Source organism: Diceros bicornis, chromosome 20, assembly GCF_020826845.1.
Source record: "Diceros bicornis minor isolate mBicDic1 chromosome 20, mDicBic1.mat.cur, whole genome shotgun sequence".
NCBI lineage: Eukaryota > Metazoa > Chordata > Mammalia > Perissodactyla > Rhinocerotidae > Diceros > Diceros bicornis.
Window position 1 is genome coordinate 27491626 of NC_080759.1, and position 14866 is coordinate 27506491.

At 37.2% G+C, this 14866-nt stretch overlaps 1 protein-coding gene across 1 annotated transcript in view; it reads right to left on the reverse strand.

Moving 5' to 3' along the window:
• CCDC152 (coiled-coil domain containing 152) overlaps window positions 1-14866 on the reverse strand; it is a 59724-nt gene that overhangs the window by 27642 nt on the left and 17216 nt on the right. The window contains exon 4 of the mRNA XM_058564157.1: window positions 1137-1201. Coding sequence (XP_058420140.1) covers window positions 1137-1201 — 65 coding nt within the window. The remainder of the gene's footprint in view (window positions 1-1136; window positions 1202-14866) is intronic.

A 14866-nucleotide genomic window follows, 5' to 3' on the forward strand; every position in this document is an offset into this window, starting at 1 on the left:
CTAATTAAGAAGTTTAGAATCTTGGGTTGTGGTGTTTTCTCTTTAATTTTCATCCCTCTGAAAATTCATATAGTATTCTAGACAAAGCAGTATTCTATGGCTTGGCATTTTAGAAGAGAAAGGAGGCAAAAATTTCTCCCCTTTCTCCCTGCCCCAATTATACTTCACCATCCATTGTTGAGCTCTAGAGGCAAGATATGGAAAGGACGGGAAAGAATAAAGGAAAGGAAAAATAAAAGATGAGATACATTCCAGAGATATTTAAATTATCTCAAAATCGGTGATGAGAAGCTAAATTTTCTAAGAGCACAGCCAGATGCTATTCATTACTTCTGAGTATTACGCAGAAGCCCCGGCAGGGCTTTAGAATTAGCTTGTGTTTCTTCAGAGGCTCTTCAAGTGAAGAACCAGATTGAATTTAGAGATGATCCTTCAAGTTGAAGTTCTAAGCCTGATACAGATCCAACTTGAGTTTTAGAAATCTTAGTTCTGCCAGGGTTTGACATATTGGCTCTTGGGAGATGAGAAAAAATTAGTGTAATAAACCTCCCAAAAGGCAGAGGGCTGGGAGCTGACATTTATTGGGCACCTTTTATGTTCTAGGCACTGTATTACATGTTCTATGATTGCTATCACTACACTGTTCCTATAGGAGAAATGAAAGAGTAGCAGAGGGTATGGTGGCCCTTGGGAGATAATTAAATGGTAATCCAAATAAAATGCTCCCTTCATTTGGATGGTGCAATAAAATTGCAATAGATTACTCAAGTCATAAAGATTAAAGACTCATTTACTTAACATTAAAAAAATTTAAAAGTGCTAATAGAGTATACTCTAGAGTAAACATTCTATTAACATAATTTAAAAATATGTGGAAAAATACTTGCATCTCTCTTTGGTGGAAAGAAAAAGTAATGCAAGTGATATACTGGTGCATTACAGTCTGCAAAAAGACTAGGGTCCTCAAAATCTGTATTTCTTTAAAAATTTTTATTTATTAAAAATTCTGGCACACACATATATAATTACTCTGCAAATTTTGGATGTCTTTATCAATGAAAACAACCACTTTTTTTTCTAATTTGAGAAGACTGCTCTATAGGGATTTGATTGAATAGAAAGATACATAAACTCACCTGTTCATGATATTTTAACTTTTCTTTCATAAGATCAGCATTTCTTTTTAGTTGTTCATTTTCACCTGTGTAAAAATCATCGAAAAGCATCCTAATATACAGCACTTTTCAATTAATATGGGAATATGTTTAACATTTCAAATTTCCATTTGTGTGTGCATTCAACACATTCATACAGCATCTACTACACATCAGGCTCTGTGCATGACAGCTGAGAATGTTGAAACCAAAAAAAAATATTGCTCTTCAAAGAACTTACGTCCTAGTAGTGAGACAACTGTGTAACTAGTTTTGATATGCCATGATAACTGCTCTGTAATGGCAGTGTGTCTGAAATACTGTGGGGACCTGTGGAAGAAAAGCCTAAGTCAGCCTGAAGTCAGGAGAGGATTTACATGAGAGGCACCACTTGGGCTGAGACTTAAATTATAAGGCTTACTCCATGTTGGAGGAGGGCATCCCAGGTACAGAAAGCTGCAAAGAAGACTTTGGGCTTGAGTGAGTACAGCACACTTGGGAAAATTACAACTCAAGCGCGGTGTTGGAGTGTAAACTGTGAGGAGGATGTGTTAAATAAGTTGGGGCCATGTCCTAACAGGAGGTGGACATATTCTATATGAATGACTTTGAATTTTATTTTTTAGGTTACAGAGTCATTAAAGAATTTTGAACAGTGAAGTGAAATAATTAGTTACATGTTAAAAAGATTATCTGGCAGTGTAGAGAATGGTAGGGTTTTGACCTTAGAGGAATAGATATCATTAAAGATAGATCAAGTAAGAAATAGGAGCCTAAATTAGGTCAGTGGAAGTAGGAGACAAAAGGAAAATGAAGATAACTATTTACAGGATAGAATTACCAGGAGACTTAGCCACTGACTGGATAGCAGAGGCAAAAGAGAAAGGGGAACCTTTGCCTTCTAGGTTTCTGGTTTAGGTAACAGAAAAATATTCATCAGTTTGGGAAAAATTAAAAGGGGAAGATTTTTAGGAGTGAAATGGTGAATCTAGATCTTTACCATGCTAAATTTGAAATATTTAAGATATCCAGGGGAACATTTCTGGTAGGCTGAGAAACATTTAGAGGTACCCAAAGGAGGAATATCCTATAAAGGAGCCTGAGAAGAAGAAGTGTCCAGAGATGCAGGAGAGAGTGGTACTAAAAAAATAGAGGTGAAAGGTGTTATAGTCAATAGTCATAAATGCAATAAAAAGATCAAATGAAAGAACTTTGAATCTGAAAACTATGGGAAATGCCCAATTGTTCTAAGTTGAAGACCACATGAAAGTGGGGAGATGGAGATAGTGAGCGCAGACTAGTCCCTTGAAGTTTGATTGTAAAAGGAAAGAGTGAGGACAACTGAAGGGAATAAACTCAAAGTCAAGGAAATTTTGTCTTCTTGTTTGTTTAAAAGATGGGAGAGATCTGAGTTGTTTAAATGCTGAGAAGAATGGCCAATAGAAAGAGGGAAATGAAAGACAGAGAAAAGAAGGGAAAATCGAAGATACAGCATCCCAGAAGAGAGAGATGAGAGTTAAACCCAAGTGGAGAAATTAACTTCAGATAGGAAGAAGGATTTTCTTTTTTCTATGCTAAGGAGGAAGGAAATAAGCCTATGTCCAGATATGTGTATATTTGGAGGAGGTGTAGTGGGAAGAAGTGGTGGTAGATAACGAGAAATGAGGTAGTTTATGTCTGACAGCTTTCATTTTTTCTGTGAAATAGAAAGTAAAGTAACTTGAAAGAGAATGAAACAGATTTAAAGTTGCGGGCTTGAAGAGCAAAAAGTTTGAAAAGCCAGGATAAACTAAGGATATAGTCGAAACTGGGACTCATAAATTAATATGAGCCTGCATTGTATGATTTTTCACCAATAGTCTTCAGCAGCCTTAGCATTATAAGCAAAGCAAGTTTAAGATTGGATTGATCCATATCTGAGGATTAGTATAGGTGGTATTGCAGAACGGGTAAGAGAAATAAAACTACTGCCAAAAGAGAAGATGAGTGATATCCTAAGCTAGATATGTAAGCTAGAAAGGGAGGGAGGTTTTGTCCTACAGCAACATTATTGAGAACCATAGTTATATTTACTTAATGCCTTTTCATGTACTCACTCTTGTTAACTTCTAGGAGTTTTAAGGAAAAACAGACATACTCAGATCAGAAAGAGCCAATCCTGGTATATAGCATGTGGTGAGGGTTTGAAATAGAGCCAAAATCTGTACCTGAGCCAGACGTAAAAGGTGCCCAGAGATAAAATTAGGCCAGGAGTAGGCATGGAGCCAAGACTGTAATTGGAAACCAGTGTGAGATAGAGGCCAGGGCTTTAGTTCAGTGGCTAAGTGGGATCAGTGCCAAGGCTCAATGAGACCTAGACCTGGGTAACAGTAATTCCAAGTTCTGTATTATTTAGAATCAGTTTGTCAATATCCACAAAATAACTTGCTGGAATTTTGACTGGGATTACATTGAATCTATAGATCAAGTTGGGAAGAACTGACATCTTAACAATATTGAGTCTTCCAATCCATGAACATGAACTCTTTCTCTATTTATTTAGTTCTTCTTTGATTTACTTCATCAGTTTTGCAGTTTTCCTCATATAAGTCTTGTACATATTTAGTTAGATTTAGACTTAAGTATTTCATTTTGGGGGGTGCTAAGGTAAATAGCATTGTGTTTTTAATTTCAAACTCCACTCACTCATTGCTGGTACATAGGAAAGCAACTGACTTTTGTATATTAACCTTGTATACTGCAACCTTGCTATAATCGCTTATTAGTTCCAGGAGGTTTTTTTGTCAAATCTTTCAGATTTTCTACACAGATAATCATGTCATCTGTGAACAAAGACAGTTTATTTCTTCCTTCCTATTCTGTATGCCTTTTATTTCTTTTTCTTGTCTTATCGAATTAGCTAGGACTTCCAGTACAATATTGAAAAGGAGTGGTGAGAGAGGATATCCTTGCCTTGCTCCTGATCTTAGTGGGAAAGCTTCTTGTTTCTAACCATTAAATCTGATATTAGGGGCCAGCCTGGTGGCGCAAGCGGTTAAGTGCACGTGCTCCACTGCGACAGCCCGGGTTCAGATCCTGGGCACGCACCGACGCACTGCTTGTCAAGCCATGCTGTGGTGGCGTCCCATATAAAGTGGAGGAAGATGGGCATGGATGTTAGCCCAGGGCCGGTCTTCCTCAGCGAAAAGAGGAGGATTGGCAGATGTTAGCTCAGGGCCAATCTTCCTCACAAAATAAAATAAAATAAAATAAAAATGTCTTTTAAAAAATAAAATAAAATAAATAAATATGATATTAGCTGTAGTTTTTTGTAGATTTTTTTTGATCAAGTTGAGTAAGTTCCCTGTATTCCTAGTTTACTGAGTTTTGTTGTTTTTTTTTTTTTATCATGAATGGGTGTTGGATTTTGTCAAATGATTTTTCTTCATCTACTGATATGATCATGTGATTTTTCTTTTTTGGCACATTGGTGTGCTGGATTACATTAATTGATTTTCGAATGTTGAACCAGTCTTGCATACTTGAGATAAATATTACTTTGTTGTAGTATATAATAAGCCCACCAAAGGCATTCTTCATTTCTGTTACAGTATTTTTGATCTCTAGAATTTCTTTTTGGTTCTTTCTTAGGATTTCCATCTCTCTGCTTACATTACCTAACTGTTTTTGCATGCTGTTTACTTTATCCACTAGAGCCCTTAGCATATTAATCATAGTTGTTTTAAATTCCCAGTCTGATAATTCCAACATGTCTGCCACGTCAGATTCTGATGCTTGCCCTGTCTCTTCAAATTGTGTTTTTTGAATTTTAGTAGGCCTTCTGATATTTTCTTGATAGCTAGACATGATGTGTCCTATGATCTAGAAATTCCATTCACAAGAGAAATGAAGATATATATTCACTCAAAGATTGTACATGGATGTTCCTAGCAGCTTTATTCACAATAGTCAAGAACTGGCAGTAACCCAAATGACCATTAACAGGTGAATGGATATTATGGTATATTCATACAATGGAATAAAAGGGAATGAATTACTGCTAGACTCAACAACAGGGATAAATCTCACAATCATTATCCTGAGGAGAAAAACCTAGATGCGAAAGAAAACAAACAGTATAATTCCATTTATATGAAGCTCTAGAATGGGCAAAGCTACTTTACAGTGAAAGAAATCAGTACATGTGGAGTAGGGGCAAAGATTTACTGTGAAGGTATGTGAGAGTTCTTTCTAAGGATATGGAAATATTCTACATATCCATAGAGGACTGGGTTATATGAGTGTCTAAAATAGTCAAAACTCAATGTACTGTACACTTAAGATCTGTGCATTTCACAGTATACAAATTGTACTTCATTTAAAAAATAGTTTCCAAAAACTCCATCAGATTGTTAAAGCTAGTAATTATAGGACTCTATAGTTCAGGGAGAATGGGCACAATATAAATGGTCAATCATTATGTTTTCTCTTTGGTCTTGAGGCAGAGAGAGAGCTGGTCACAAATGGGGCAGGGTGGTTTTTTGTCTGTGCATTATTGAATTATTCTATGACAGATTAGCATTAATTTATCCAGAGGACTTTTATTCTACACTTAAATTTCAACTGGTTTTTAATCAGTTTAAATTCAGTGTGATATCAAACGGAAATCTTCCTGCCACACCCCTTCCCCATCAGTGCGTTCTGCAGTGCTATGTTGAATTTCCATTCATCTCTGAGTTGCCAATACACTAATGACATTTTGGGCAAATTAAAAAACTCTGCAGTTATTTCTATTACTAAACCTCCAAGTCAGTTTAAAACTCTGATTTTCTATTTCAAATTTGAAAGTTTTCATAATCCTTATCTCTGGCTAGATCTGTGGCTTGAAGGACTCAATGGAATTGGGGAAAGAGTCTTAGTTTTCTCTTTAATTGTTCTTCCTTGTCTAGCCCTTGGGGGTCTGGGGTCAGGGAATGGGGAGAGTTCTCTAGATAACTTCTGGGGTTCTGGTTCTCTCTCTGATGGCTGTGAATTGCTTCTACGGGCTAATATAATGGGGAGTCTAGATTCACCTCAACATTTGGTAACATGTTAGCAGCTCTCTTTAGAATGTGAGAATATTTTGCTTAAATTTTTTTTTAAATCTTGGGCCCTAGTTACCAGTTTCAGGTTAATAAAAAAGTCCCACTCAACACCCTACTATACTTTCCCTCCTCCTTAACATAACAGAGCCAAGAACTAGTGAAAACAACACAACAAATAATTAATGATTTTTGACATTATCTGAACAATGCTTTAGGAAGGTTTGTCTTGCAATAAGTATAGTAATGTTGAGAGGAGGGAGACCTTGGAAATGAAGTCCATTTATGAAACTATGGCAGAGGCATGGGTAAGAGGTAATGAGTATGTGTTTTGTGGGCAAAAATTGATAATGTTGGGGAGGAGGAGTAAAGAGTAACTGCAAAGTTTGGAGTCTTGGTAATTGGGAGAATAGAGGTATTTGGGGCAGAAAGAGAAAAGCCAGAACTATGTTTACTGGGGAAGATGATGAATGAATATCTATTAAATCACAGCATTAAAATGAAAGTAAAAATCTAAAATCAATTTGCTTTCAAAGATTATGATCAGACAGACAGGAAAGTGTTATATTTTAAAGAGTCGTATTTTAAAATACAGAGCTTAATCTTGACGGCTTCAGTTTTACAAAAATTTTATTGGTAAATTTGATATTTCCTTGAAGGGAAAGCACCAATAATTTGAAAACATTTTCAACTAAAACACTTATCTATAAAATATACTATTATCTTTAGAACAAAAGACTTGAGAAATGTTTTCTGCCCTGCATCCTCACCCCATTCTAAGGAGATTTTCAATCCATGGGGACACAATGAATGCATTAATAGTCATGTAATCTGAAAGTTTTCAAGGTAAAATGTATCTTGTTAGTAGAATGTGTATAGTCTAGAATTAGGAAAGTGGAGATTGTAGAGGATTTTGATCTCCATAACAACAACTGAGCTTTATTTTCTTTTATCAATCAGCTTTGTATGATTTTCAAGTCTAAGTTTTTGTTTTGTTTTGGTCATGATAATTAAGGGCTGGGAGATGCCTAAAAAGAGGTTGTGCTAACTAGGCAACAAATACCACTTGTACCTATTGGAAATGCTGAAGCATCCATCACTGAAAGATGAAAGAAATTTGATGTTTTCCAATTTATAAAAATATATTTGCTTGTTGTAGTAAGTGAAGCATCTGTAAAGGGAAGCTAATTATCTCTACACACCTCCACTACCCACTCACCTCCCTGAAGTTATCAATTTTAACAGCCTGGTCTGTATCCCTTCCCTACTTTTCTCCCAGCTTATACAATTATATATAAACATACCACATATTTGTACTGTTTTTATTTGTTTTTACCGATATAAAATTGTACTATACATATTATTTTGCAAAACTTATTTCTTAAAAATGGACATTCCTGGGGCCTGCCCGGTGGTGTAGTGGTTAAGTTCGCAGGCTCCGCTTCAGTGGCCTGGGGTTCACAGGTTCAAATCCAGAGCACAGATCCACGCACTGCTTATGAAGCCGTGGCAGTGTCCCATATAAAGTAGAGGAAGATGGGCATGGATGTTAGCCCAGGGCCAACCTTCCTCAGCAAAAAGAGAAGGATTGGCAACAGATGTTAGCTCAGGGCTAATCTTCCTCACACATACACAAAAAATGGACATTCCTTCAAGTCCATAATTTTTCTCTGCATGTGTGTACATACATTTTATAATTTTACATATATAGGATCACATCATACATGCTGAGATACTTTTAGGACACTTTTCCCTTCTCTCTTTTTTTCATTTTCTTTCTGCCTTCTTCTTCTTCCTCTTTTTTCCCTTTCTTTCTACCCCCTGCAGCCCCACACCCCTGGGGTAATTGTGTATCCTTCTGTGTCTCTCTCCATGCTCTTAACCTCTGGATCAAACATATGTATACACACATACACATTTCTATATTTTTATTCATATCTTTTGCCCATTAAAAAATTCTATTAATTCTGCTGGTCAATTTGTAGAGCTCTTCATATATTGTAGATATAAACTACATTGGTATTTGAAAACACTTTTTCAAATTAATTATTTGTTTTTTGACTTTTGTTTGAAAAAAAACATGCAAAGTTCTTTTTTCATTGTTGTTGTTCGTGCTTTTGTTGTGTTGTTGTTAAGAAAGTCTATTAGGTCTGTTTTTTCTTTATACAGCATTTGAGGTTCCCAGAGTGGTTAAGATATCCCACAGCTCTAGGTTGTACGCGTTGTATCCTGGATTTTCTTTTACGTTTTTATGGTTCTTTTTTACACTAAAGTCTTTTATCCATCTGGAATTTATTTTTGATGTGGTGGGGAAAAGTTAACTTTCTTTTCTTCCAGATGGAATGCTAGTTGTACCAATACCATATGTTAAAATGCTATTCTTTTTCCAGTAAATTGAAATATTCCTTGTGTCATACATTATATTAACAAATATTGGGGCCTGTTTCTAGAGTCTAGTCCTCTATTCTTTCCGTGCGTATATTCTTCAATTTCTATGCCAATACCATATTGATTTCATTACAACAGCTTTGGAGCATGTTATTATCTGGTAATGGAAGTCCCCCTCTCCCACATTCTTCTTATTTTTCATAGTTTTCTGGTTTGTTTCTTCCGTCAAATGAACTTTAAAATTACTTTATAGCATCTTCTCCCTCCCCAATTTAGTATTTTAATTAAAATTGTATTAAATGTGTATATTAGCTTCAGGAAAACTGACCTTTTAATGATGATAAATCTTCCCTCTGTCAGAAAAATTGATCAACTTATTTAAATGTTATACCACCTGCATATTATCTAGCTTTAGCACATCCATAATTATGCTAAATAGAACCATATAATTTATCTGTGAACTAAAGCCATCTACTGAAGAAATAGCTAACCTCCTTAATACTTTATATTACATTTCAGTTGGTTCTATGTTGACTTTCATCTGTAGCACAATCAATATATGATTATTGTTGTCACTGCTTTTTTTCATCATCCTACCAGATTCTACATTAAATTTTCAAATACATATTCCCACTTTGGCTACTTCCTCAAGTCGTAAGGCTTTTGCTGCTTTGGCTAAAGTAGTTATAAGTTCAAATAGCATTTTGCATCAATGTAGAGTCCAGTGATATTTGACTTGATATTTGACAAGTAGTCTTTCTCTGACCCAGCCAAAATCCATTTTAATCTCTTGGACTCTAATAATTTTGCAACGTATTCTTCTAAAATTCATTATTCTCCTTTGGTACCCAACACCGAGGAAAGTCCTTAAGTGTGAATTGTCTTTAGATTCATTATACACTTACAGTGAGTTGGCTTTCTCTGGTATCATTGATAATTAGATTGCTCAGCTTTGTAATAATTTTATTCTATAATGATCCAGATATTTTTACATTAAAGGTTCTTACTTGGTTGCCTGAATAAAGGCTGTGTTGATTTAAATTGAGATTGTCCTCAAGTGGCATTTACTCAGATCCTATAAAAGTTTTTCTTTTAATAAACTGAGTGTTTTTAAAAAATCAGATATTGATAGTTATATAACTGATGAAATTATTTTTTGTCTTATTTTGCCTTTTCTAGAAAATCTAGAGTTAACTTTTGTGCTATATTAAAGCAACTACCCCTTAGGTTAGGCTTCTGATCAAAGTATCTACCCCACTCTCTTCCTACTCATTTGTAGACAGTTTTACGGGTGTGCAATCTGTGCCGTTACACAGGGCCCTGCACTCAGAAGGGTGCCATGTTTGGTTTAATACTCTGCCATCAATATCTTGAAATTATTAATAATTTTGTCTTTGAACTTATATTTGTAAGTAAATTCCATTGGGACAGTGGAGCATGCATGTGAGCACAGAAGATATGAGCAATATTCATGTCTACTGCTCCTTGCCTCCACTTTCATACAGAGCATTTGCAATGCCCCATGAACACAGAATTCTTGTGGACTCATGATGTCTTGGGAGTTCAGCAAGACTCAAAGATTTGATAAGTACAAGTACAAGATAAGCATGTTCCAATTACAACTAAGTAAGCTAGAACCCTGACAGATCTGAGAGACCACACTGTCACCTTGAACTAGAACTTACTTCAAATGCAAAAAGAAAGCAATGGTATTCTAGGAAACATGAAATCAAACAACTCTATCATATCCTTTCTTGCTTCCGTTACTTCCCTCCATTCGCTAACCAATTATGCTGAAAATGATGACATAGAAGGAACAGGAAAGACAGGAAATTCACAATTCCTTTCCCTTTCGGTCCTTCTTTATTCACCAGTAAGCTAAAGTAGAGAGTGTTGACAGAATGTGCACGTACCAAGATGTAAAATGAATAAAAAATGGTTGTGGTAGTTTTGTGTAGCATTTCCACTATTCTGGTAATAATGAAATAGATATGCATGTACAAATTATGAAGTATTAATTGTGTACTTTTGTGATTCTGCATATACGTTAAATGCTCTTATCTTTGCATTTAAAACTGGTTTGCACAATATAAAGATGAGTGGTAAAATTCATGCTCATAATTCAAATTTTTAATTTTGTTTTTTACTTATAGCAACATTAAAAAACAAATAAAAAAGCCCTCACAAGTTGAGGGAGACCATGGAAGAAAGGAAAAAGCTTTATATTTTAGAAGCTTTGATGTTACTTTCTTTCCTGTTTTTTGAACATGGGGCCCCACATTTTCATTTTGCACTGGGCCTTGCAAATTATGTAGCTCACCTTGTTTATAGGTTTTGTTCTTTAGCTTCCTTTTAATGCTCCTTTAACAAATCTCTTTTAGAAGGGGGTAATTTTTAAATAATGAAGATTCTGAAGTACATACTGGTAACAGATCATTTCCCCATACATAAGATGCTTATATAAACATAGCAGTCTTCCAAGGGTATACTAGAAGCTAACATGTCAAATTATTGTAAGGAAATCTTTTTAACAATTATTTTGAAAGAAGTATTTCTACATTTTTCAAACTACTTTTAATTTAAGCAATACTTTTTTCTTAAGGAGTAGCTGATCATGGATTAGCCTACTTTCTCAGATAATTCTCTTATAGAATAGCACTGAACTATGTGCTATTGCCCTTTTTTAAACATTCTGATCAATAATCAGTTTTGATTAAATCATTTTGCTTAGCACAATTTTGTATAGTAAAGTCGTACTATATATAAAAATGTCTTCTTTGAAACTTACCCTGATATAGTGTAAGAGCCTAAATAAATTCAAGTTATTCAGATTCAGTTCAGATAGGAAAAAAGCAATATTTAGTTGCAAGAAATTACCTAGAGATAATTGGCAAAAATAAGTTTGAATTCTACTAATTTTGGAGGTGCTCCATATTTGCAGCTGACTTCATGTGTCTCTCTCTTTTCTCCATATGACATACTGCCCATGTGTTTGAATGCCTAAATTAAATTTCTGAAATTCATTTGATCTAGTATTGGTTATATGGTGATAATTCTCTAATGGAGAAAAATCTCTGAGTCTTGTTTTCTTTGCCCTGGTAGTAAACATTGGCCATAAGTTAGAGGGCATGATGTCACCATCTTTCATATAATGAATTACTGGGGTTCTCCTGAAATAGCATATAGAATAATACACAATAATATAATATATGAAAAGTTCCTATCATTTGATACATTGTGATGAATCATACTCTGTTTCTAAGGACTCATGTCCATATCCTGAACTCCAAATAAACATTACTTCAAGGACAGGAAGGAGCCATTCTTTGAGTTATAAAGACCAAAGTTGGGGGTAGAGAATAGGAGAATCAAGCAACAAGAAAAAAAAAAGCCCATAGTATAAAGGGCTGCCAACACTTTTGAATAACCTGCATGATGTGCCCTTGCCTCTTCTCCACCTTGATAGACAGCATATCAGATGCAATTCATTAACATTGCTTCATGACTTTCATCCCCAGTGTCAGGTTAGCAGTAATAAAAGGAAGAGCTTCTTTGGTGCTTGGCAATGACAACATCTCAGAAAATACATTTAATTTGATCATCTAATCATTCATGAGAATGAGAAAGACTCAAGTTTTCCCTTAAGTTAAGAAATTCCAGTGCTATTGCCAAAAATGGTTTAATACCTTGGCTAGAGGGACCAATCGCTTTCTCATATATAACTGGTAGGAAGTTAGGAGGGAATAGACTGGTTAACATAAATAAAAAAATCTAAAAAGTAGTGACACACAGATATGGTGTTCTAAACTAATAGTCTCCAAACTTTTATAACTGTATGCCCTCAATAAAAATAAGGAGCATGTACTCCCCAATTCATTTCTGTTTACTTATATATCATGTATATGCATATACATATATATACACACTACATTCTAATTGTGCACAATGCTTAAAACAGATGAAAGTAGAAATTAACAAGGTGAACTAAAGAGAAAATGTCAAATTATTTTAATATTATTTAAAGTATTGTTATAAAACTTTAAAATTATTGAATTATCATTATTGTTAATAAATTTTAGTGAGACAATGGAACTGAAAATGTGTCAGTAATTTTTACAATGTTGATTTAACTCTGATATAGAAATTTGAAGCCTGGTTTCAATATTCAGATTGTTTTGATATTTGGTTTTAATGGAACAAATGCATCACTGGCTGTACTAACTAAATCATGATATTCATTTTTTTTGAGGAAGATTGGCCCTGAGCTAACATCTGTTGCCAATCTTCCTCCTTTTCTCCTTTTTCTCCCCAAAGCCCCAGTACACAGTTGTATGTCATAGTTGTACATCCTTCTAGTTGCTCTATGTGGGATGCCGCCTCAGTATGGCTTGATGAGCAGCGAGAAGGTCCGTGCACAGGATCCGAACTGGCGAACCCCATCCCGCCAAAGTGGAGTGTGCGAACTTAACCACTATGCCACCGGGCCAGCCCCCATGATACTCATTTTTTTTTTTTGTGAGGAAGATTGGCCCTGAGCTAACATCTGCCAATTCTCCTCTTTTTGCTGAGGAAGACTGGCCCTGGGCTAACAACCGTGCCCATCTTCCTCTACTTTATATGGGACGCCGCCACAGCATGGCTTGCCAAGCAGCGCGTCGGTGTACGCCGGGGATCTGAACTGGCGAACCCCGGGCCGCGCAGTGGAGTGCGCGCACTTAACCACTTGCGCCACCGGGCCGGCCCCATGATACTCATTTTTAAATCCCAAACACCAATTACGCAAAGGTGATTATTTTTGGAATTTTGTGAAATATCTATCTTCCTTGATGTTAATTGTTCTTAAAAACCTCTCAAAAGGTTTTTTAAAATAAACAAGTAACAAAATCACTGAGAATCACTGTCTGAAGAATTCTTATTGAATTTAGCATTCCTGTCAAAATTGACTATAGTGGAGCCATTTTAAAATGGATTTGGAGAGGGAGGGGAGTCAAGATGGCGGCGTAGGCAGACTCTGAACTCACCTCCTCCCGTGGACACAGCTAATTTACAACTACTCATGGAAAAATTACCCCTGAGACAGAACTGAAAACTGGACAAGAGGAACTCCTGCAACAACGGACAATCCTAACTGGGGTAGAAGAGGCAGAGACTCCCTTCTGGAGAGGAAAAACGCCGCCTTCACAAGCCGCCAGCTTCACGGCCGCCGGGAGCAGCTCACAGGTACGCACCCTCCCTGGAGGCGCGGGGTCCTGAGCCGGGGAGCGCCCCCGCTGTGGGCATTTTGTGCACCCAGCACAATCGAGACCAGCGGCATAATATGTGACTTTGCCTGCTACTAAAGCATTGGGGAGCACCCCCAGAAAACCTGGTTCACAAAGAAACTAAAACTGGCTCTTAAAGGGCCCACGCACAAACTCACCCGTTCCAGAAAGCATCCTAAAATCACCAGAAAGAAAGGTGCACAGTGCTTTGGTGACAAGAGACTCACCTAATAGGCCCTGAGTGCATCTTGGTGAGGGGTGAGACCTCTCCAGGGACTGGGACATTGGCGGCGGCCATTGTTGTGGCCCGGTGTGGGCGTGCTGACACAGACGCCATTGGAGTTCTCCCTGAGGCCTGCTAGCCCAGGGTCTGCTCCACCCGCTAGAGCACCGATTTAATCCAGCTCAGCCAGGGCAGGCAGCCCACCCTAGAGACTGGCCCCACCCAACAACAAGCCCTCAGGCAACTTGTGGGCCTGCATAGATTGGTGACTGGATTCTCTGCAGCCTGGCAACTGAGCCGACTTGAGCAGGGCAGGGTGTGCACAAGGAGCGGGTGGAGAGTGTGGGGCTCCCGCCATGGAGAGACTGGGTCCGCTTGGGAAGGTCGGGGCACTCACACGGGGCAGGACTGTGTTGACTGTGTGTGTGGACCTGTGGGCAACAGGGCTTGTCAGCTGCAGAAGACTTGTGCTTCTCAAAGACCCACATAGGAGGTTTGCCCCACCTTCCAAAGCCTGAAACAATTGGGTGCTCCTGTGCCTGAGGCCAGCCCCACCCAGCTGCAATCCTCAGAGAGCTGACAAGAGACCTAATAGGCTAGAGGCTTACAGCAATTGTAAGGCCCTGAGCCTAACAACCTGCCACGCTGGGGGCCTACTCAGTTAAAAGAAATACTGCAACACAAATGTGGTATTAGAACTTGCAGCCAACTGTGCTGGGGCTCCCCACACCTGATAAAGAGACTGAAGGGCCCACAACAACCACAAGCAGCTGAGCATTA